General features: G+C 38.6%; 4 protein-coding genes across 5 annotated transcripts in view; 1 reads left to right on the top strand and 3 right to left on the bottom strand.

The window, feature by feature from the left end:
- Positions 1 to 843: 843 nt before the first annotated feature.
- Positions 844 to 4059, bottom strand: LOC136253283 (uncharacterized). Its single transcript, XM_066045921.1, has 2 exons — positions 3954 to 4059; positions 844 to 1851 (listed from the first exon to the last, which is right to left on the bottom strand). The coding sequence occupies exons 1-2, from the start codon at positions 3960 to 3962 to the stop codon at positions 898 to 900; spliced, it is 963 nt and encodes a 320-aa protein (XP_065901993.1). The 5' UTR covers positions 3963 to 4059; the 3' UTR covers positions 844 to 897.
- Positions 4060 to 12258: 8199 nt separating this feature from the next.
- LOC136253780 (uncharacterized) lies at positions 12259 to 13881 on the bottom strand. Its single transcript, XM_066046438.1, has 2 exons — positions 13546 to 13881; positions 12259 to 13482 (listed from the first exon to the last, which is right to left on the bottom strand). The coding sequence occupies exons 1-2, from the start codon at positions 13879 to 13881 to the stop codon at positions 12259 to 12261; spliced, it is 1560 nt and encodes a 519-aa protein (XP_065902510.1).
- Positions 13882 to 14064: 183 nt separating this feature from the next.
- LOC136253779 (uncharacterized) lies at positions 14065 to 14886 on the bottom strand. Its single transcript, XM_066046437.1, has one exon. The coding sequence runs from the start codon at positions 14884 to 14886 to the stop codon at positions 14065 to 14067; it is 822 nt and encodes a 273-aa protein (XP_065902509.1).
- Positions 14887 to 16861: 1975 nt separating this feature from the next.
- Positions 16862 to 22485, top strand: part of LOC136253296 (uncharacterized) — a 28228-nt gene continuing 22604 nt past the window's right edge. The window contains exons 1-3 of one of the 2 annotated variants that reach the window (XM_066045941.1): positions 16862 to 16959; positions 17705 to 17764; positions 17873 to 17939. The gene's annotated coding sequence lies outside the window, so the exon portion shown is untranslated. Of the gene's footprint in view, positions 16960 to 17697; positions 17765 to 17872; positions 17940 to 22485 lie in introns of those variants that run through there. The other variant, XM_066045940.1, reaches the window with a different exon arrangement.

Raw genomic sequence — 22485 nt, 5'->3', positions numbered from 1 at the left:
ATCTGATAAAAGCACAAAGTGCTAGCAGGCTGGTCACATGTGCAGGCTTAACCAGCACAAATGACCAACATATGATTACATACTATAGCTTATCATTCAATGTTGAAAAAAAGGAGCCTGTCCAGTCCATGCCGGCAATGTAATTAGATTTAATAGGTACTGTATGCTTTAGTAATGACAGCAAGGGCAATACAAATGTTATGAACTAATGCATGAGCCAACTTTTTGAGTAAATTCAATGGGGAATCATGCTCACAAATGAGTCACAATTATATAATTATGGAGGATTTAACAAACCAACTTATGATCAGTTTGTAGTTGCCAGATGCATACAAACAGTCCTTATGGCTGGAATCATATAACTAAAAGCTCAACTTGAATGATGTTTTCTTTGGCTTCAAATACTAACTATACGTGTATAAAGTATATAGGTCTTATCACTTATCAGTACCACACGCATAATATAGCATCTAACTGGGGCCACATGCACATTGCATTGCCATACAACGAATAACTTGTCTGGACTGGAGAATCAATTATCGATAACCAGTCTGATATTCATGTCTTGTGGTAACCACATGCATAGGGGCATAACATTGGTGGGTCCGTTATCCTAGCCAGTCACACTATACAAGAGATCTAGAGGCTTCACTGTATGTGATGCGTAGCTAGGGCATACAGATACCTGCAGGAATTAATTATGTCTTTCAATTTCGTCTCTTACCCACATACTTTGTACAGTGCAGGTTAACTACATAGCATAGCAGTACTCATTTGTGCACTTAATACACTTCACGATCACAGTTGTATTAGCTACTTTTACTATAGAGTTCAAATTAAAAACATTGAATATAAAAGGTGTAGTTCCAGACTGGAACGTTACAATAGTTTGACCAGTTAAAAGTGCAACAAATAAATAACTATTCCCAAGAACACAGTGTACACACTAGCAGTGACAGACACACCAGCACCGTTGCCACCACCTCCTGTATTAGTACTGCTATTACCAGTACACCCATACTGTGTTACTCCACTGAACTCTGATGGATTGTTGGAGACCTCTGGACATCCTCTAAAGCAGCCAACCACCCATGGAAACTGAGACGGATAAGGGAAGTGATAATGGTAGACCATAGCTCCATCAAGTAGATGTGTGTGGCCCCCACACTCGTCCAAATCATCTGGGACGACACCATTTAAAGACAACTGTCCATAAATTCCATAACCATCAAACATCCATCCAAGAAGTTGAGAATGTTCCCCTGCAACATCTACAGGCAGTTGACAGCTTTGTCTCCCATCAGTATCATTAAAACCAAGGTTAGAATGCACATGATAAGCTCCGTTAGGGCTGGCATGGCCTCCACACTGGTCAACAGTATGTCCTTCAGACTCCACTGCATCTACATAGTTACTGGGTCCTCCATCATTAGGACAACTAGCACCAAACCCACATGGAGACCCGACACCATATATGTTAACACCATTCAACAGTACTCCCAGAACTCCTAACACAGGTCGAGGATCATTTTTTAAATACAGTATATCATCATGACGTTGTAGTGCTTCTCCCACAGGAATACTATCTGCCATAGTCGGACGTGTCGGACTCAGCGGAATTCTATAGGTGACTTCAGTCCTGCAGGCTGAATTTGGGTTACTCCATTGAGGATTATCATAAGGGGGACACTGTGTAGTGGTGATGTAGCGATAGTTAGCATCAGTGGTGATTGTCACATTGTGGTATGGTGCTTGCATTGTACAAGTGTTGCCAGCTGAACAACTTGCAGGACGAGGTCGCTGTCCAACCACAAGGCATACCATGAAAATCAGGCCAGTGACAATTATAACCTGCCATGAAAAAGGATACGACACATACATAGTGGAAATTGATATATACATACAGCTGTTACTTAAGACAGTGGCACAAAATTCTAATTTGATAAATTAAACTAGCCTTTAAAGTAGTGTAATAACATTTATACTCCTGTATAATTATTAAAACAAGGTATACTTTGTGTATGAAAACTGAGTGTAACTTACTTAGAGGGAGGTGTGAGAAATACAGCATCACAATTTTCTTACAGACTTCCACATACCTTAGTGATAAATGGGTGTGGCTCCACAAAGAGTTTCACACATTCCTGACAAGTGGGCATGGTTCAGAAAAGAAGCACGACTGCTAGATCATGTGTATACAGAGCGATTAGTGGGCATCGCACCATATAAGCAGACAGAGAGCAATGAATTTGGCTTCGTGTATACCCGCTAGGCATCAGCCTATTATGCTTTTAATTTCGCCTATTATGCTATGCTGCAGTGCTCAAAATTTTTGCCTATTATGCTCATAATTATACTCAAAATTTTTGCCACAGTTCTCATGTTTTGTTACTTTCTATGGATAATGATAAACTTTGGCTTATGAACTAGGGTTCCACCGATACAGAAAAATACCTACCGATCCGATACCGATATCTAGCAGTAAATTCTCACCGATACCGATAATTGCCATACACTTTGCACGCCTCTCAAGTTAGTTATGTGTGACTGCACTATTAGAATATTTATTGTGTGATGACTGTTCTATTAGAGTATTTCGATCTTTTTCATGCAAACATAGTAAGTAGCAGTTGCTCAATGTTTAACAAAGCAATTCCAGCACCTTTTATGCTAGAATAATGCTCAACACTATTTCCAGTTTGTTGTACCTCATGTTTTGCTAGCATAGCATTTATGATGATAGTTATGGTGATGACGATTGGCGCGAGTAGTCATTGATCGGTATCGGAGTACCTAGTAACCGATACCGATCGATATTAAAAGCTCAATATCGGCTCCGATACGATACCGATCCGATTATCGGTGGAACACTATTATGAACAACTGGTTAAATGTAAAATTTACTCGTTGTGCATTAAGAATTTGGCTGCATTGTAAACTATAATAACAGTGGTGTCATCTGTGGCATCAATTGTTCTATTATTGTAAGTCAACCTTTTCTGTGGCATGCAGTTTTGCTTACAGTATGACAATTATTCTGCCTATTATGCTAGCATTATGCTTGATTCTTCCGTGATGAAGCTCCATTTCCTTCTCCTTTACTACTACTACACCTGTTACTGCTTGCACAATATTGAAAACTCTACAGCCATTTTAGCACTAAGAGATCACATGATTTACATTTATTTTTGGGTTTGCCAAAACATTGACCTGCTGCATCCGTGAAACATAATTAGGATTAATTTGTCATTCTACAGACATAGTTCAGTTCATTGCCTTCGTGATCAGTTAATATGTAGCTACAAAAATAAAAATCATTCTGTTTAAATGAGGTCAGAACATTTGACTATATAATTGTATGTGTTTGGTAGTGATGGGCTAAGAACATACGAAGTACTAAGAGTATTCGAATTTGGATTTGGATTAGAGATGGTATACATACACCCTGCAATGCCAAGCACCAGTCTCTACAGCTAACAGTTCACTATGCAATTAATATTGTGACGAGTGGTTAATAGTAGACTCTAATAAGTCTTCATTAACACTAGTTTCCAAACCAGATGGGTGTGGCACTGTAAGTCGATTTCGCTATGCATCTTATAATAGCCGGGAAAAAGTCAACAACTGTGCCCTACGCAAGAAACTCTACACCCTGCAAGTATGAAGTGGGCAATGAATCTAATTTTAGTTCGATGGAATGAAGTAAGTAAACAAAGCACTCAGCAGGCAATCCAGTCAGGCATGACTTTTTAACTGCTCAGTCATATCGGAAAACATCACCACGAAGGTTACACTGAATGTACCCGCCCACAAAATATTCAGTTACTTGAAAGCGAAGACTAATTAAACTGCAAGTGAGTAAGGTCGTCACGATGCCTTTGGCTAAACAGGAATAAAATTGATTTTTTAGCAAGAGGTTGCATACACACTAGTTACTCAACAATTAGTCTCACTCTTTCCATAGTTCCAATCTGTCGGAGAGAACACCTGGACTGAAGAGAGCAGTCAATTCAGCTGTCACGTGACCGCAAGTAAATGCATTCCATAGCAACATCAAGGGGTGCACGTGCACGCTGTAATATAGATTTGTATTTTAAGGATAAAGGCTTGTGCCTGTACATCCATAGGCAAATTATGTACTTAGTCTATACAAAATCAATTAAGCAATTACTGTAATGTCTGCTGGTCTAGAGTGTTTTGAAATCATTGCTGTACACTGGGACTGAGAAGAATCAACAATAGTTATATCCATGCTGCAGCTTTTAATGCTATGATTATTTTGTAGCAGGGCTTAAGGCTACATCTAGCTAGGTTGCAATTGGGATCTACAGTATACTGTCTATAAGCTTAGAGCTCTGGCACTTATACATGTTGGTGTTGTTATTGTATGATCTACTTTACCAGTTAGGCACTGGAGGGTATACACAGAAGGCAGAGCCTGTTCGATGCGTTTACCTATAGCCTAGGAGCCTAAGCGAAAATCTCTGAGCTAAATATCCTAAAGTGAAATGGGACAAATACCTAGAAGGGCTGAAAAAAAGCCAACCCCATCATGACTTGATCTGTGTTGAAACAAGACTATAGCTATATAGCAATTCATGGGAGAAAAATTAGCGATAGTGTACAGTGGACAATGTATTTAGAGTACTGGGGACACTGAGTTTGGACACTACCTTGGTCTTTGGTGTCCTGAGGACCACAAAATTTGGTGACTGACAAACTTGGACACCAAGTTTGTTGTCCTGGGGACACTAACAGTTTGTACAGTGTGCAACATAAACTATTATGCAACCTAGAGGGATTTCTATACTCTGGTTCACATTAACAGAGTACAGTAGCTAAAGTGTTCACATTAACATGCACCTTCTAGTGGTTAGCTATATGCATTGTTTTAACTGTAATAATTTACTCAAGTTAAGAGAATCGCACTATAACTCAGAGTCAATATATGCATGCATGCGCGTTCAGATTCTACCAGATGATACTATAATGTGTGGATTACCTCTACAAAAACTATGCAGCCCTGTAATTAGTCTTTCCAGATTTTCAAGTTTGTCCCCATGTAGTCATTTTAGCTATATGACCTAAGTCACCAACTTGAACTTTCAAGACATATATAATAGTTATATCACGGGCACGAGTGTTTTGCCTGACATATATGCACACACCTGAGGGCCGCAAGTCTGCATGCTAAAGTAGAACATATTAGTTATACCACAGGCACTTGTACTTTGCCTGTATATACGCACTTGCCCTCGGGCCTGTGGCCTTTGGGCGTGTGCGTATATATCAGGCAAAGCACTCGTGCCAGTCGTATAACTATTACATGCATTGTCAAATGATATAGTCCATGGAATAGAATTATCCATTGACTTTGGGCATCCTCCTCTATAGTATACTGTAACAATGGTTGAAATATTCATAGCCATACATGCTACATGCCACTCATGGTTCTGATTACACATTACATGATTAATAATGAAAAAAATAATATTGTTTATTTTATTTCCGCATGCCTATGTTCAATTGCATGCATGTTGACACACTACAAATAGCTATAGATGATATGCACTTTATGCAATATAAAATAATATAAGTTCACTCATGAGTCACAATAACAGTGTGTATACACTGCAGCATTTGAAGTTCATATTGCAGTGTCTCTGCATATCATCAGAATTTGGTAGACAACAGTTATAAGAAGGTGAGGAAAATTATGAATTTTGTGCTTTGATAGAGCAGTCACTACTAGAAAACAGTCACAATTCTAATTATTTAATGTCATTGATTTTTACAAATTATAACTTATTTTGACTCAGGTTTTATCTCAGATATATACATGTAGACTAACTAATTTTTCCAAAGTATATACACTTAGCTAAATAATTATCAAATATGCGCCCAACTTCAAACCTATAGGAGGTCTAATTTTGAAAGTTTTCTCAGAAGATATCCAACTAGAGTCTTAGAAAGTGTATATACGTACTTTTCATTCATTAATTCAGCTAGCTATACCAAACAAAGTGGTCATAACTTGCATAATTGTGTACTATAGTTCCATTCTTATCCTCTTAGTGGAATAAACACCATTTTATCCTAGCTAAAACTATCGCCTCCTTCGAATTCAGCCCCCTAACAGCATTTCCTAGATCCACCTATGTTGTCTATATACAATACACTACAGAAATATCTTATTACTAACAGACCATCCTTAACTAAACATTTCCATTGTCAACCAGGCATGCAGGAATCAGTGACCATGGAATAGTTCAGTAAGACACAAGTACACCAAAGGTTAAATGGAACTGGTCTAAATCTGAAAACTTCTAACAAGATTTTATAAGGTTTAGTGATAAAAATTTTCAACTGACACTCCATTTAGTCATCTGTGGAAGCATGCATTGAGTGCCTGTAACAAGTGCCAAAAGCTCTCTCAGACAATTCACAAAAGCATCTATGTCATATAGCAACCAAGTTCAAAGCAATGCCACTGTAATATTGCTCATCAAGCAATTGCGAACCATTCTGACAACTGAAAATATTATTAATGGGAATTTAGGAGGTCACGCATATTATTGCTATATATATGGTTAACGATTGTAGTAGCATTTCAAAAAATCATAATAAAAGTAGATGTGATCAGCATTCCACCATTGTTACATTAATGTTGTCAGCACATAGCACACCCAGAGGGGTTTCAGGAAACCCCTTCTGATTTTACACAGCTGCTTGGAACATCAAGAAACTAAGGATCCATCCTGAAACAGGACATGCATACTTTAAATAATTATATGATCTATCACATGTCAATCTTATGTTTCAAATCCCACCTAAATTTCATTATTATTGTAAGTTTTCACCATTATTTCATCTCTGTGTTCAGTGATTGTATGGGAATTATAGCTATAAACACAATCCCAACCTTAATATATGTCAGGGGTAGATTTTAGTTCTTAAGATAGCTGGAGGGGTGATCAATAACAGATCAAAGTACTCTAATAGAACATTCAGCTAATTCTAATAAAACAGGTAGGTACAAGTGGACATATTTACTGGAGGTTTACCCCAGTAAATAATTTCAACTCTTTTGGTCAGCCATGATTGAAGTATACATATACATACACACTGCAATTGTGGCCTCCCCAAGTCTTGAGGATTTTTTACAGCATAAAGATTAAAGTGGCTGATGATGCCATCATCATGATGCTATACATATAGCTATGCATGTATCTTGCTTGCCTGCTTCAATATCACCTTATTGCTAACTATGTGCACTGCTAGGATGGCATTGGCTTTAGTCAATGCATGCTGTATGTTATGCTTCTATTATATAATGGGATTATATTGATTGCATGGCTGCATTACTAATCATACATCTCTGAGGCTGATTGGCACTGCCTTGGCCAAGACAACAATGTATGTATATGGAGGTGTATGCCACTGGATGTAGAACACTGCCCTTCCTATTATGTTATACCATTTACATGGGATATACCTGCCACCACTATAGTTGATTTTGAAGGAGACAGGACATTATCAAACACAAAATTAATGTCAAATGACATGTCCACAAGATAAGAAGAGACAGCCATGATTTGGTCCACTACCAATAGTGGGGTGCATCCTCACTAATATTAGAAACATACATAACTGTACATAGCATGTGTGCATGTCTTCATATATGGATATTTTCTAATCTTCACATACAGATGTGCCCGACTGAAGTAGAGAAACAGTTTGGGTTCTTACCTATACCCAACCTTACTGAGATTCTACCAAGCATGTGATCCAGATGAAGCTGAGGGACAAGTTTGTGGCTGCCTCAAAGGAGCCTTACCACCCATTGGGCTTGTGCTTGAGAAGATTGATCCTGTCAACTGAATCTGTGCTTTTCACAAAGGCTGAAGGGTAGGTGTCATCATCATGTCATTATAGTGTGTTTTACCATGCATGTTGTCTATAGTTTGTTTGTTTTGGATTTTTTGCAGAAATTCATACCAAGATTGAGATTGATACTTCTGGCTGTAATGTGATCATCCTTTTCGCTTCAAAGTGAGTGTGTCATCTAGCTGAAGTTATGTGTCAATTCTAATGACACTATTTTGTACATAGCTGTGCAGGCTATTGAGGAATGTGCTATTTAGAATAGTGGCAGCTGCAAGAAACAGATGTCCAGATAAAATGTGTGGGAATCTCAACTTGCTGTAGTGGTTGGTGAGTGGTAATGGTGGCAATTTTATTTGAGTGGTGGCCACTCTGGGTGCATCCCTGGGTCTCCTCAATCTTATCACAGCTCTTTTGTAATACAGTAATGCTATTACTTGTTTTGTGATCTTCAGTATAGTGGATCAATGCAAACACTCTATATACATTGATCTTGTAAAATTAGACATTCACATTTTGATTTCATAGATTCTTCTGCAATGCACTACACATTTTTCATTAAATCAAAGGACTTATTGAGGGACTTATTCTTAGGTCATGAATAATGCGTACTAATTATTGAAGTTTTAACAAGGTCATGAAGTACCTACAAATCAGCTAATTTTGAGTGTAGTTGACATTATATAGTACACTATGATTAATATCTCATTATTATTAGGGCTGAAACAAATACTACAAATACTCGGGTACTCATTAAGGACTTTATTACTCGGATATTAAAATTGGTACTCGTTAGGATCATGTGATCCAATATTTATACATGATGCATTTGTTATCAGATAGTGACACTGTGAAGTTTGATTTGTGCAGTCGGGAACATTTACTGGGTACTTTAATGTAGTTTATTTAGCATCACTGTTACTTGAAAGGTTTACTACATATGGTATATGTTACAAAACATCTATGGATAAAGTAGCAAATATTCATGCAAATGCTAGAGAGTACTGGAATACTAAAATCCATCAGCCCTACTTATTATAAAGCCAGAGGCATTTATAAAGTTTTGACTAACTTCAGTTTCAGTTTTCCGTTTTCAGTTTTCAATTTCCACTGTTTCCAATTGCCCGATTGTATTCTAATAGATCAGAGCTATCAAATACTAATAGTGCAGTCAGCTACTCTAATAGAACTATCATAATATTTCTGTCCATCTCAGCAAAAACCTGCATTGTTTGCACAAGCATGTGTATTGAAATTTTATAAAATTATGCATACTCCAAAAAATATGCAAGTTTTATCAAGCCATTATTTAAATCAACTAAACCTATAATTTGCCTGCTCATGGAAAGTTTGAAAATCTTTGTTTCATTTCTGTAGCATTGGTGTCACATGCATTTGTTTATGATGCAGTAGATGTAAACAAGATCGTCATCATTTTTTCAATTAAACTACCTCCATTAATGCATACGCAGGTGACTACAGAACTAAATGCATGACTTGCCAATCACTGGTGATCATTTAAAGCCTAATCCCAGTGCTGTAGACTAATGTCAACAGAAGTTATGGCTGCAAATGTAAGCGCCTGCGGTTTATTTTCAGTACAGTGGATCCTCAGTTATCCTCAGTTATCTGAACACCTTTGTTTCTATAGTGAGCCAAAACTGTTCAAATGTATAAGTGAGTTTGCTTGAATAACTGAAGCTCATTAAGTAATATACAGAGCACAATCAATTAACATAAATTTACTATAATGGAACACCCACTAATGAAAATACTTGCTGCTTTTGTGTTTGGATAATTTGGGTGTTGGAATAATCAAGAAAAGCCAGGATCCACTGTATAATCACTGTACAATCAATTTCCTTGCTTTTCCTACTGTCTAGCACTATAATTCAAAACTACTCACCAGAATTGGCTGAAACTTGATAATCTCTTCCTTGTCACTAGGTAATGCTGAGAAATTTAAAAAAAAAATCAGAATTTGTGCAAACAATTTGCTGAGACAGTCAGAATTTTCCATCTCCTAGAACTTGAAGTACCAACATACTTAGTAGACCCATAATATCGCACAAAAAAGTCTAAAATGCTATTTCAGGGCTCCTAAAATTTGTATATTCCTGCAGTCCCCCAGAATTACATCCATGACTGCTGTATGCTTCGAACTCCATGCACTGTGATACTTTCATTGCCATAGTTGGTCCCCCACTCTGGCCTGCTCGACTGCCCTCGTCCTGGGATACTAGTTATTGTCCTGATACTGATTATTGGCAGGTAAAGAAACCATTTTGTTTAGTGTTATGGCTAGCATGGCACGACCATGCCCTTAATGACCACAGTTATGCAGGCATGAAGCTGGAGTTTTAATTTGCTGACATGTCCAGCAGGGAACATGTAACCATATTAGCAAAACATTCCCCTTGTTTCAAGCTTGGTGTTGCTTTCACCACAGTATCACTCAAATGTGAAATTGCACTTGCTTGTCACTCACTACTTGCATCTCGGATACTCGCACTTGATACTTGAGAGAATGATTGTCAAGAGATTTATGCTCTTGAGATGAAGATTGCAAGTTGGTTTGGTACAGTAATTGAATGTACAATCCAGTAGTGATTGAAGAGAAGCGTTGGATTTCCAAAATGATCTAGCCATCTGTACAACAGGCTTACCGCAGATAGGGCCAGAGTGATGATCAACTGTATAGCTATATACTCCTGCTGCTACCATGCACACATATTCACACATATATTTTATGTAATTTATGTTGAGTTATAGTGGGCTACTGAACCTTTGTGTACTAATTGAAGGATGTCGTGTGAGGGGCATATGACCTACCACACTATGACATGTGAATAGTGGATAGTAGTCATATCACTAGTGTGTGTCACATTTCTACAAAGTTGATTTGACACCATATTTATTGTAAAATACACTGTATCTGGTGGTATGTAGTTCTTTTCCATCATGGTTTCCAATGAAGTAAATGTCATCCAACTAGGTAAAAATAAGCAGGCATACAGGGCCGGTTGCAAGCAATAAAGACATACAATAGCCAGCATTAACCACACAAGAGAGCCTCTATCACAGAATTGCTCATCCGTCACAGATGACTCACAAGTAGAGCTTTTGTGGAAATAATCTACTTAACCACAAGTATAGCCTGACCTTCCAATTGACCAAGTCAACTTGTGACTTGAGAAACCAGTGCAAGCAGCTGATGTTGCATTTATACTTCACCTAAATATTCGTGCAGTAAAATTATCTACTGTATATACCGTATTGCTTTCTTTCATCCACATAGTCAAAGGTTCATTTTTGTTTGAAGTTATGGTACTAAAGTAACAACATGCATGCATGCATGCATGAATGTATGTATGTATGTATGTATGTATGTATGTATGTATGTATGTATGTATGTATGTATGTATGTATGTATGTATGTATGTATGTATGTATGTATGTATGTATGTATGTATGTATGTATGTATGTATGTATGTATGTATGTATGTATGTATGTATGAATGTATGTATGTATGCATGCATGCATGCATGCATGCATGCAATATACTAACTAATAATATTACATCATAATAAATACCTATACACAAGTTCTACAGTTCATCCATCGTGACATCCTCCAGGGGGGCAGAAAGAAGTTGAACCCACTCTTTCACTCTATCAGTAGCCTTTCTAGCAGAAGCTCTCTGTGGACGATTATCTTTGCCCCTGGGTTGATCTGAATCACTACTAGGTTACATTGTAAGAGTTCTTTTTGGTTCAACTATGGCGTCATCTGCTTCATTAAGTTCTATGGGATACAGCTTGGTGATGGGTCTGCTTGTGGTTCCATTACTGGTGCGTATGGTAGCTGCTCGCACAAGTCCATCTCTACCAACAATCAAGTCTTCAACTACAGCCATTTTCCAGGTTACTCGTGGGGTGTCATCGTGAACAATGATGACATCGCCCTTCTTCACACATTGTTTGTTATCCCCTGATGCCTTGTGGTACTCCCGTAATGAAGTGAGATACTCATGACACCACCTCTTCCTAAAGTCACTGAGCACAGCTGCCTGTACTCTAGCTCTCTTGCGTAGCTGTACTGCTGCTCCATAATTCAGGTCCATAAGCTCATCAATGTCAATTTGCTGGTGTGGGAGTCATGTAATTCTGCGCCCATGTAAGAGATGCGCAGGTGTCAAGGGTTCTGGGTCTCCAAGGTCTGAAGGAACAAACGTCAGTGGGCGGTCATTGAGTATCGCCTCTATTTCAACAATGATGCTTTCTAATGTTGATAGTGGGACATGGCATCTTCCAAACACTTTCTTGATAGCAGTCTTGGTGAGCCCAATTAAACGCTCCCAAAACCCCCCATACTAGGGAGCTCTCTTGGGTATAAATCTCCACGAGACGCCTCTCTTCCCCAGCTCCTCCTTGACTTCTGGCAACTGCATTAAGGAGTGTAACTCTTCTGCCGCTGATGAATAGGTTGAGCCATTATCGGATATCATTATTCTTGGGAGGGATCTCCGTGCTACAAACTTGCGGAATGCCAACAGAAAGGTTTGAGCTGTTAAGTCCTGCACTAGCTCCAGATGAACCGCGCGAGTAGTGGCGCAAGTAAAGAGACACAAGTACACTTTCACCTCCTGCCTTCCTTGCTGTACATACAAGGCCCCTGTGAAGTCCACTCCTGTGAATGTAAAGGGGTGTACATCCTGTGTTAGCAATTTAGGTAGGGGAGGGGGGTCTGGAGTGGAATAAGGCTTCCCAGATACCTTATGACAGACAGTACAGTGATGTAAAATTGACTTTATGTACTGTCGAGCAGCCGGGATCCAATAGGATTGTCGTAAAGCTGTCAATGTTGCAGTGGTACCTGAGCGACAAAGTCTCACATGTATATCAACAATAACTAACTTTGATAATGAATGTCTTGGTGGCAACAGGTATGGAAACTTGGTCGTCTCATTCACTGGAGCATTATGAATGTGTCCACCACACCGTAGCAAGCCGTCTGTGTCTAAGAATAATCGGAGCTGCCTAACAAGTAGTACTCTGGGGGTTCTGGGTTGCTTCATAATCAGCTGGAGATTGTTGACTTCTTTCCAGTATATTGCTTGCTGTGTATCCTTTACCCACTTGAGGTTAACCATATGAAGTTCTTCAGCAGTGACAGGACCAAATTGTCTTCGCTGTGGCTGCACCTTCAGATTGCCTACAAAACGAATAACATATGCACTGACACGCAACAACTTGTTAAGTGAGCTGTATCTGTCAGTAGAAATGACACAGTGCAGACCTAAGTCTGGTGGAGGTCGTTGAGTGGGGATAAATTCTGTTACTACTGCCGCTGCTAAGACAAGTGGTGGTAAGGGTGGTGGCTGGAATGATGGCCACTGGCTTGGTGTAGTGAGCCACTTAGGTCCATAATTCCACAGTGATGAGGACATCAATGCTTCAGTGCTAGTACCCCTTGATAACAAATCGGCTGGTTTCTCAGAAGTAGGACAATAATTCCAGTTGGCAGATGGCAGCAAGGAGTTCATCTCTGTTGTGCGATGACATACGAACACTGGAAGGGGGTTACGGCTCTTAATCTAGTGTAGCACGATCTGACTGTCAGACCATATATAGATCAGTGAGTCATCAAAGGGAATTGCCTTCAGCACGAAATGTATCAGACAAGTGGCCACCATTGCTGCCATAAGTTCCAGGCGTGGTATAGTTATTGACTTCAGAGGTGCCATGTGGGCTTTCGCTATGACAAATGACACTTGGTTGTTCTCGGTAAAAAACACTACAGCTCCATATGCTTGTTGGCTAGCATCAGCAAAACAGTGGATAGTTGGATGTGTCATGCGTGAATCAAAATAACATCGACTTATGGGAAATTTGGCTGTACTCTTTAAATCAGTAGCAATGTGTCTCCACTGGGCTTGCAGATCATCATCTAATGGCTCATCCCAAGTGATCTTTAACTGCCATAGCTTCTGCATCATTATCTTGGCTTGTTTGTATCTGATGTGGGGTTCCAGCGAAGTCCCAATACATTAACGGATATGGCTCCTTCAGCAGTGTTGTCCTTGGTAGCTGCAGCTGTAAGTTCAGCACTATTGGAAGACCAACTATGCAAGTTGAGTCTTGCTTCACCCATGATGGTTCTGGCTTGTCTGTAATAATTAAGCCACTGCTGCTTGTTCTGTATCACAGCCAGATATGATGTTGTCCACATAGAGGTTAGAGAGCATATCTTTCGACACAGGTGAATTGTATTGCTTGAGATGGTATTGCAACACGGCATTCAGCATAATTGGTGAGCTAGTGGCACCAAATGGTACAACTTTAAAACGGTAGACACAAAGTGGACTGGAAAGATCTGTTGGATCAGAAAGCCAAAAGAAGCGTGTATAGTTCCTATTGTCCGGGTGTAGCCGTACATGTAAGAAAGCTTTCTCAATGTCTGTTGATAAACCAAATGTGTGAGACCTGAAGCGGACAAGAAGGGTGCATAAATCATTGTCACATGGTGAACCAATGATCAGACAATCATTGAGGCTGGGGTGTTTCGATGATTGTCGACAACTGCAGTCAAACACAATACGTATGGGTGTTGTCGTAGAATCTTTTTCCACAACGTGATGAGGAATGTAGTGAACACTGGTGTGTGTTGACTGGTCATCTAGACATTCAATGAAACCCTTAGCTTCCTGCTCTGCAATGATTCGGCTGTACACCTTCAGTAGTTCAGGAGTTTGGGACAAACGCTTCACAAGTTGATTGGTTCTCTGCTTGGCTACGGTGAAATTAGTAGGAAGATCAGGGTGGTCTAGCTTCCACGGAAATCTAGCAACATAAGCTCCATCATGATCACATGTGACACAAGAGGTTGAGTAGTTGTCTAGTACCTTGTCTTCTGAAATGTCATCAGGAGGGATCACACCTACAGATTCTAAGTCCCAAAAACGTTCCAAGTTCAAATGATTAGGTAAAAGAGTGAGCATCATGGCACTGTTGGTAGTGGTAATAAATTGTCCAGCTGTGATTGGAGCTGGTCCAGAGAGCAAATAACCTAACTTAGACTCCACTGCTGTGGGTCCATCACCTCTTGCAATAACATCTCCTACTACATCCCAATAGTGGTCCGCGCCCACGAGAAGAAGACTTCATTGCAAGTGTAGATATTACAAAGACTGTATTCATACATACTGTTACACTCTAATAGAGCAGTCACACATGCTTGTTAGCTTGAGATACTGCAATTAATTTTTACTAATACTCACCAAAATAGAAAATTTTCGAGCAAAATAAGTAAGAAATAAAAGAATTGCTGGAAAGAAAAATAGGTGGAAAAAAAGCAAAATAGGTTCATCCTCACTGTTGATACTAAGAATGTGTGTATACAGTGTGTGTCCTGTTAGTACTGTTGTATGGTAGTGAGTGCTGGACACCTCATTGTGGGCAGCTGCGGAAGTTGGACAGTTTCTATCATAGGTGTTTGAGGTTAAGGTTAGGTATCACTAACCAACAGCAATTGGAGCAGAAAATTTCATCAGGTGCCATGAGGGGGGTGTGGGGTAATGTACACACACACACACACACACACACACACACACACACACACACACACACACACACACATGCATACATACATAAGCAAAGCATAACAAAATAAAGATACTGGCAGACACATCTATAGCTATTGCCTCTAGGGCTGGGCGGTTTCTCGGTATTATAGTAATACCGCGGTATTGCAATGAAACGATATCTGTATCGCGTAGATTTCGATGAAACGATAATATCACGACATCGATATTATTACGATTTTTAGTGTTTGTGACAGCTTATTAAGCCCTTAAGGTTGTTATAATGCACCTCAAATAATCACGTGATACTACTGCAAACAAGGACCTAGTACTAGCTAGTCAATTTTTTTTACAAAGATCGAGATACTCTAATAGAACAGTCAGCTAGGATCGAGATACCCTAATAAAGCAGTCAGCTACTCTAATATAGCAGTCATCTTTAATAACCGCGATAAATAGTAATATCGTGATATATTTCTGCACGATATATCGTGAAGCGAAACTCCAATACCGCCCAGCCCTAATTGCCTCCTACCGGGATACTAAAGAACTTGAGCCTTGTGCAAGGACATTCTCTTGGGACAGGACTAGTAAACTGCAAAAGGACTGTCCAGGTCTCATAGAAAAAGGTCATAAATTCCAAAGTTCACAACAACCCCAACAGTACAGTGAGAGAGACAAGGACAGTTGAGCATTTGTTTTCCCAGTAAACACCAGATACGCAATGATGTTATGACTTGGTGGGCTGTGGTTGTGAAAAACATGGGCAAAATAGCAAGCAACAAACTCAACTCCAATTAAAGTGCCTAGTGTAAGAACACACTGATTTTGTGACAACACAGAAAATGAACTTGATAAAATTTCCAAAACCTGAAACATTCATAAATGGACTTCAGTGAGTAGATTTAATGTATAAACTACAGTAACATGTCTTAATGAATTTATAGCTCCATGAATTTCTGATAGTGGCATTTTGAAGTAATACATCTATGGCTTCATGGTCCTATGGTGCCTCAAACTAGTTTCACATAGGCAGACACTATTTCTCCACATAGTGTGTATTGATTGGAAATTATAAGCACCTGCTCTAAAAGAGCAGGTGCTAATATTTTCAGTGCAGGCACTTTCTACATCCGAATCAGGTAAGCACAAGCGTCCACTAAAGATAAATGGGTGATAGTACTCAGCGGGTAAGGACCAGTTAGTAACCCCATTAGTGCTGTTTGCATTTGGCTGGCAGCCCTTACCAGTTTATACTGTTATTTACTATCCCTTGGGAACAGAGTATAGCTGTCGCTTGAGCAGACCTCTTGAGTTACCAGCAGTTTGCCATAACATTTCTTTTCTTGTGCACGTGGGTATGGTAGCATTGTGAAAGACTTGATGATGCAGGGGATGAAGCTGCAGAGGTAAATTCACAAGATTATTTTCTGACCATTCAACCTGGTAAAAAGGTTCAGCTAGCACATCTAGACACAAGTAGGCCTTCTGGTAAGTCAATATGTAATCGTTGTCTAATGTAGCTGCTTGACTGAGTGTCTGCCTTATTTCTGTCCAGGTATATTTTACTTCACTTTATATCCCACCTATTTCACACTGTCACTTGGTTGAATTCACCTCTGACAAACTCTTTAGTGCCAACAGTTCAATTCATTAATGACTAAACTTCCTCAGCTGTTACTCACGTCACACTACTATACTGTATTTAGTAGCGTGCCCATGACAGCTAACATATCATTCTTCATGTATAGAGATGTGCAATGGGCAGAACATGGTCAAAAAGTATTCCAAACAGTTACATTAGTTATTATTAACATGTGCTTTATGCACATTTTGTTGTAAAATTATAACCTCATCTTTTCTCCTTTGTTGCAATGTTAAAGAAGGTGATGAAAAATATTACAAAACAGATTAACACAAAATTAATGTAAGGGATTACCGGTACAATAATAATCACTTAAAATTAAAAGGATTTGTACTTTTGTTATAGCTAGCTACATACGTATGCAATGTGATGTAATTGAAATAATGATCCTTAAGCACTTATTTGTAGCGATGCCTATTAAATAGCTCTTGAAATTCCTTACATACTTGAACTTTTATACACTGCGTATTTCTGTCTACACATACACCTCTGTACTTTATTATGCACATAATTTACATGCATTTCTACACAATGTATATTATAGCACGTACAGTATAATCAGTGTTCAGTATTGTGCATGTATGACTATAGGAGCAAATACAGGTGTCAGATTTGGAGAAAGCTCATGCAGAAATCAAGACACTTAAGAAGGTATAAATAATTGATTTTGCATAAATGTATACTACATGTATTAGTTTTTACTAACAAGTAGTACTGGTTAGGTGCCTGGCTTTTAAGAAGTGGCTTGTTTTTGTGTAGAGTCTCACAGAAAAAGAAAATGAATTGGAAAACTTGAAAAAGCAACCTTATGGGCATAAACAAGGAGGTGAATAATATTGCATAACTTTTGCGTGTAGGATTGTACCTATGTATGGCTACTGTAAATAGGCTTGTGCCAATTATGCTGGCATAATTTTGAGCACAATAGGCTAGCAAAAGCATCAAGCATTATGCCAGCATAATAGGATGATTTTCAAGAATTTTAATTAAAACGTGCAATGTGCGTGCCAAAAATACTGCACAACAAGAACACTGTAAATTATTACTACATTTCATATCAAAAACCTTGCACTGTTATTATTTTTACTATTTCTTGACTGATTATACACACTTTATGGAAATAAGATAAAGATACTCTAATAGAGCAGTCGCTTACAGCAGTCAGGAAATGCAGATATACTCTAATAAAACAGTCAGCTCTGGAGCATTATCTTGATTTTGAGAGCATAATTTTGAGCACAATAAGCTGAATTTTTGAGCAAGCTTAATAGGCAATTTTCAAAGCATAATTGGCTCAAGCCTAACTGTAAATACTGTACAACTTACAGCAGCTATAGCTACAGTTTACTGTAGGTTCTTCATTCTACCGAACATACCATAGACACTGAAATGTGAAAACAAAATGTTGTTTTAATGTTTGGACAGAAAAATGATCCAATTAAGCTTTCAAGCAGTTTAGTAAACATCATAACATCACCAACCCATAATTATTTGGAAGGAAGAAAGAAGTAGTGATTTTACCCCTCACCTTGAAAATTCAGTATCTTAAAAACTGCACTAGATTACTTAAAGTGTGTGATGATCTTTTTGTAAGGGGTGAATCCAGACTTTTGGAAGTGTAGGGTCAGAATATGAGAATACCCATACTGAAAGAAGAAAAGATAATATTTCAGACTCATAGGATATCCAGGTATTTGGTGATATCAGAGCCTACACTAAGGAATGAGTAACTAAGGAATGCATGTGTGTAACTAAGGAATGCATGTGTACATACAAAGCATACCAACCTATGGATCTGAGGGGCATGTCACCCTTATAAAAATTTTGAAAATCATACTCTCTAATATTGAATCTGAGAGTGCAACCCTTGTGCTTGTGCATATATATCAGGCAAAGTACTCGTGCCCATGGTATAACTAATATGTTCTACTTTAGCAGGTAGACCCACCTAAATGGCAAAATCTTTAGTTGCTATACCTTTCTCTTATACAGGGAACGAAGTAAGCTGTGATTATGGGATTGAATTTTGCCAAACAAACTGTGATTGTGGGATTCAATTTTAATACATCAAACAGCAGTTTGATTTTATTTTTGCTAATATAGCAATTTTAAGAGACTAGTGTTAATTACATTTACAAAAGTAAAAAAACAAACTACTGTTGGTGTATTAAAATTGAATCCCACAATCACAGGTTGTTAGGCAGAATTCAATCCCACAATCACAGCTTGCTTGATTCCCTATATAAGAGAAGAGGATAACAGTATGACATCAAAGAAATCTGATGATTTCTGGATATAGTGTGCACTCCTATTAGGTGTGCAATGTATCAAGTTAACGAGATATATACCACTTTAGCATGGGAATTCAAAGGCGCTGCTCGGTGTTTAACTCGCATATTGTCAGGGCAATATCATGGGAGAGCGGTTTGCCAATGACTTTGATACCCAGCCAGTTCAAAGAGTTGATGCGCTTTGACTCGTTATATTGAGTGACATAGAACTTTGTATTGTGGGACTTGTTTTTGTAGAAGTTAGTACATTTGCTAAGATAGAGTAGTGGATTGTTACTAAAGGATAATGAAAGCACAAAATAATTGTTTGGGTGATTGTGGATGTGTATTTCTACCCACCATGCATCAGCCTTTGAACAGACCACAGAACAGCAAAGCTACTACTGCTACGTTGAGATAGGTTAGTAACTTACAGTCCTAAGTACTTAACTTAATATAATAACTTACTTACTGTCCCAATAGCAAAGTTAGTTGGCTTAACTTAGTACAAAAATGATAACAATATAAACTTCATCCCACAATCACAAGTTTTCTAATATTGCATGTTGAAGCATAGTAACATATTAATGACGTTTTAGCATATGGACAATGTTTTGATGGCTTTTAGCCCACGCTATTAAAACCATGATCGATCTTCAGATGCTACTGTATAAAACAAATGGGATGATATCTCGTTAGTTCTTTCACCTATTAGGTGAGTGCGCCCCAAGTGATAGATATCACTTATACCACGGCTGCTTGGGATTTTGCTGACATATACACCCGCATCCGTAGGGCCTGCGGCCCTCGGGCTTTGGGTGTATATATCAACAAAATCTCTCACAGCCATGGTATAACTATTACTTATACACAGTGGTGGCAGTGCGTATATCTCATTAAGGCAGTGTGTAGCGAGATATACGCACTGCCTTAACGAGATATACACACTAGTAGCAGTCCATATATCTTGTTAGCATTTTGAGTCAGTGCAATATGTGATATATATGCACTGGCTTTCCTTTGATCTGAGGTGTGAAAGTGGTACATATATATATATATCTAATCCAAAACAGCCAAGCTGTAAAAAAGAGTGCGGCCCTGTAGAGAGATCAGCCAGAAACAAGTTACCCTGTAGAGAGTTCAACTAGAAACTTTAGAGAAATCAGCTAGAAACAATTCGCCCTGTGCAGATCAGCTAGAAACAAATCACCCTGTAGGGAGATCAGCTCATCCTGTAGAGAGTTCTGGTAGAAACAAATCACCCTGTAGAAAAATTAGCTAGAAACGATTCATCCTGTAGAGATCAGCTAGAAACAAATCATTCTGTAGAGCGATCAGTTAGAAATAAGTTATCCTGTAGACAGTTCAGCTGGAAAAAAGTCATCTGTAGAGAGATCAACTAAAAACAAACCACCTAGAGAGAATTCAGCTACATTTCATAGAGTGGTTCAACTAAAAATAAGCAACCCTGTAAAGAGTTATCCTGCAAAGGGTTCACTACATTTGAAGTCACCCTGTACAGAATAGCTAGAAACAAGTATAGCCTTGAAAAGGGATAAACTACATTTCAAATCATCCTGTAGAGAGATCAGCTCAAAACAAATCACCCTGTAGAGAGATCTGGTAGAAACAAGTCACCCTGTAGAGAATTCAGCCAGTAAGAAGTCACCATGTAGAGAGATCATATAGAATGAAGTCCACACCATGTAGCACTACCAGAGAACAGTGCCATGAAACACCTATGGATTATCCATGAACAGTAAATTAATCCCCATTAAGTGCCATGAAAGTCATTTCATTGATATTTCATTGTAATATCCATGCCATGAAATACTCATGAAAAGTGGATATTTCATAGTAATTTTATAGCACTGACAAATTATTTCATGGCACAAGAAAATTTCATGGTTGCAGTGACCATGAATTGTCAAATTTTCATAGGCCGTGTCCATGAATTTTTATAGTCAGTGTCCTTGAATACTCTTCTCTGGGAGTTCAGCTAGAAATAAGTCAAATCAGCTAGAAACAAATCACACTGTAGAGGGATCCACTAGAAAAATCACTCAATTGAGAGATCAGCTGGAAACAAGGCACCCTGTTGAAAGATCAGTGTGATAAAGTCACCCTTGTAAGAGCCAAACTACTTTTCAAGTCACCCCATGGAGAATTCAGCTATGAAAAAATCTATCAGTAGAAAGATCAGCTAGAAATGAATCACCCTGCACAGTATTCAGTTAGAAACAAATCCCCCTGTAGAGAGAGCAGTTAGGCTAGTTACCCTGTTGCTTGCAAATAGTTCAGTTATTTTTCAAGTCATTCTGTAGATAGCTAGCTCAGTAGAAACAAGCATCCCTGTAGAGAGATCAGCTAGAAACAATCACCCTGTAGAGAGACTAGCCAGAAATAAATCACCCTGTAGAGAAATCAGCTGGATCAAGTTGCCCATTAGTATGTTCGACTACATTTCAAGTCACACTGTGGAGAGTGTAGCTAGAAACAAGTCACCCTGTAAAGAGATCAGCTAGAAACAAGTCACCCTGTAGAGAATTCAGCTGGAAACAAGTCACCCTGTAGAAAGATCACCTAGAAACAATTCACCCTGCAGAGATTGGCTAGAAACAGATTGCCCTGTAGAGAGATCAGCTAGAAACAAGTCTTCCTGTATATAGAGTGATCAGCTGGAAACAGCAGAGAATTCAGCTACATTTTGTAGAGTGTTTCAGCTAGAAATAAGCCACCATGTGATGAGTTCAACTACAAACCATTCACCATGCAGTCAAAGAGTACAGTTACATTATGAGACTCCCTGTAGAACTATACACACATATTCCTTCAGCTGCAAACAGCTTAACCTGTGTAACTTATTTTTATGATCAATCAACACAATTAAAAGTTATTTTCTAAAGCACATGTAGCTAATCAAAACATTAAAATCTTCTTCATAATAATTCTCTCTCTAGATCTGTGGTAAAGAAAAAGAGAAGTTAAAAGAAATACCTAAAGCTGGCCATAGGCTGGCTTTAGGTATGAAATTACAAAAAGAAGTGATGTCTAATCAAAAACAGCCAAGCTGTAAAAACAGGGTGCGGCCTTCAAAAAAGC

Source organism: Dysidea avara, chromosome 4 (assembly GCF_963678975.1).
Source record: "Dysidea avara chromosome 4, odDysAvar1.4, whole genome shotgun sequence".
Classification (NCBI taxonomy): Eukaryota; Metazoa; Porifera; class Demospongiae; order Dictyoceratida; family Dysideidae; genus Dysidea; species Dysidea avara.
Note: the sequence above shows the minus strand (reverse complement) of the source record. Positions and strands in the feature narration are given on the sequence as shown.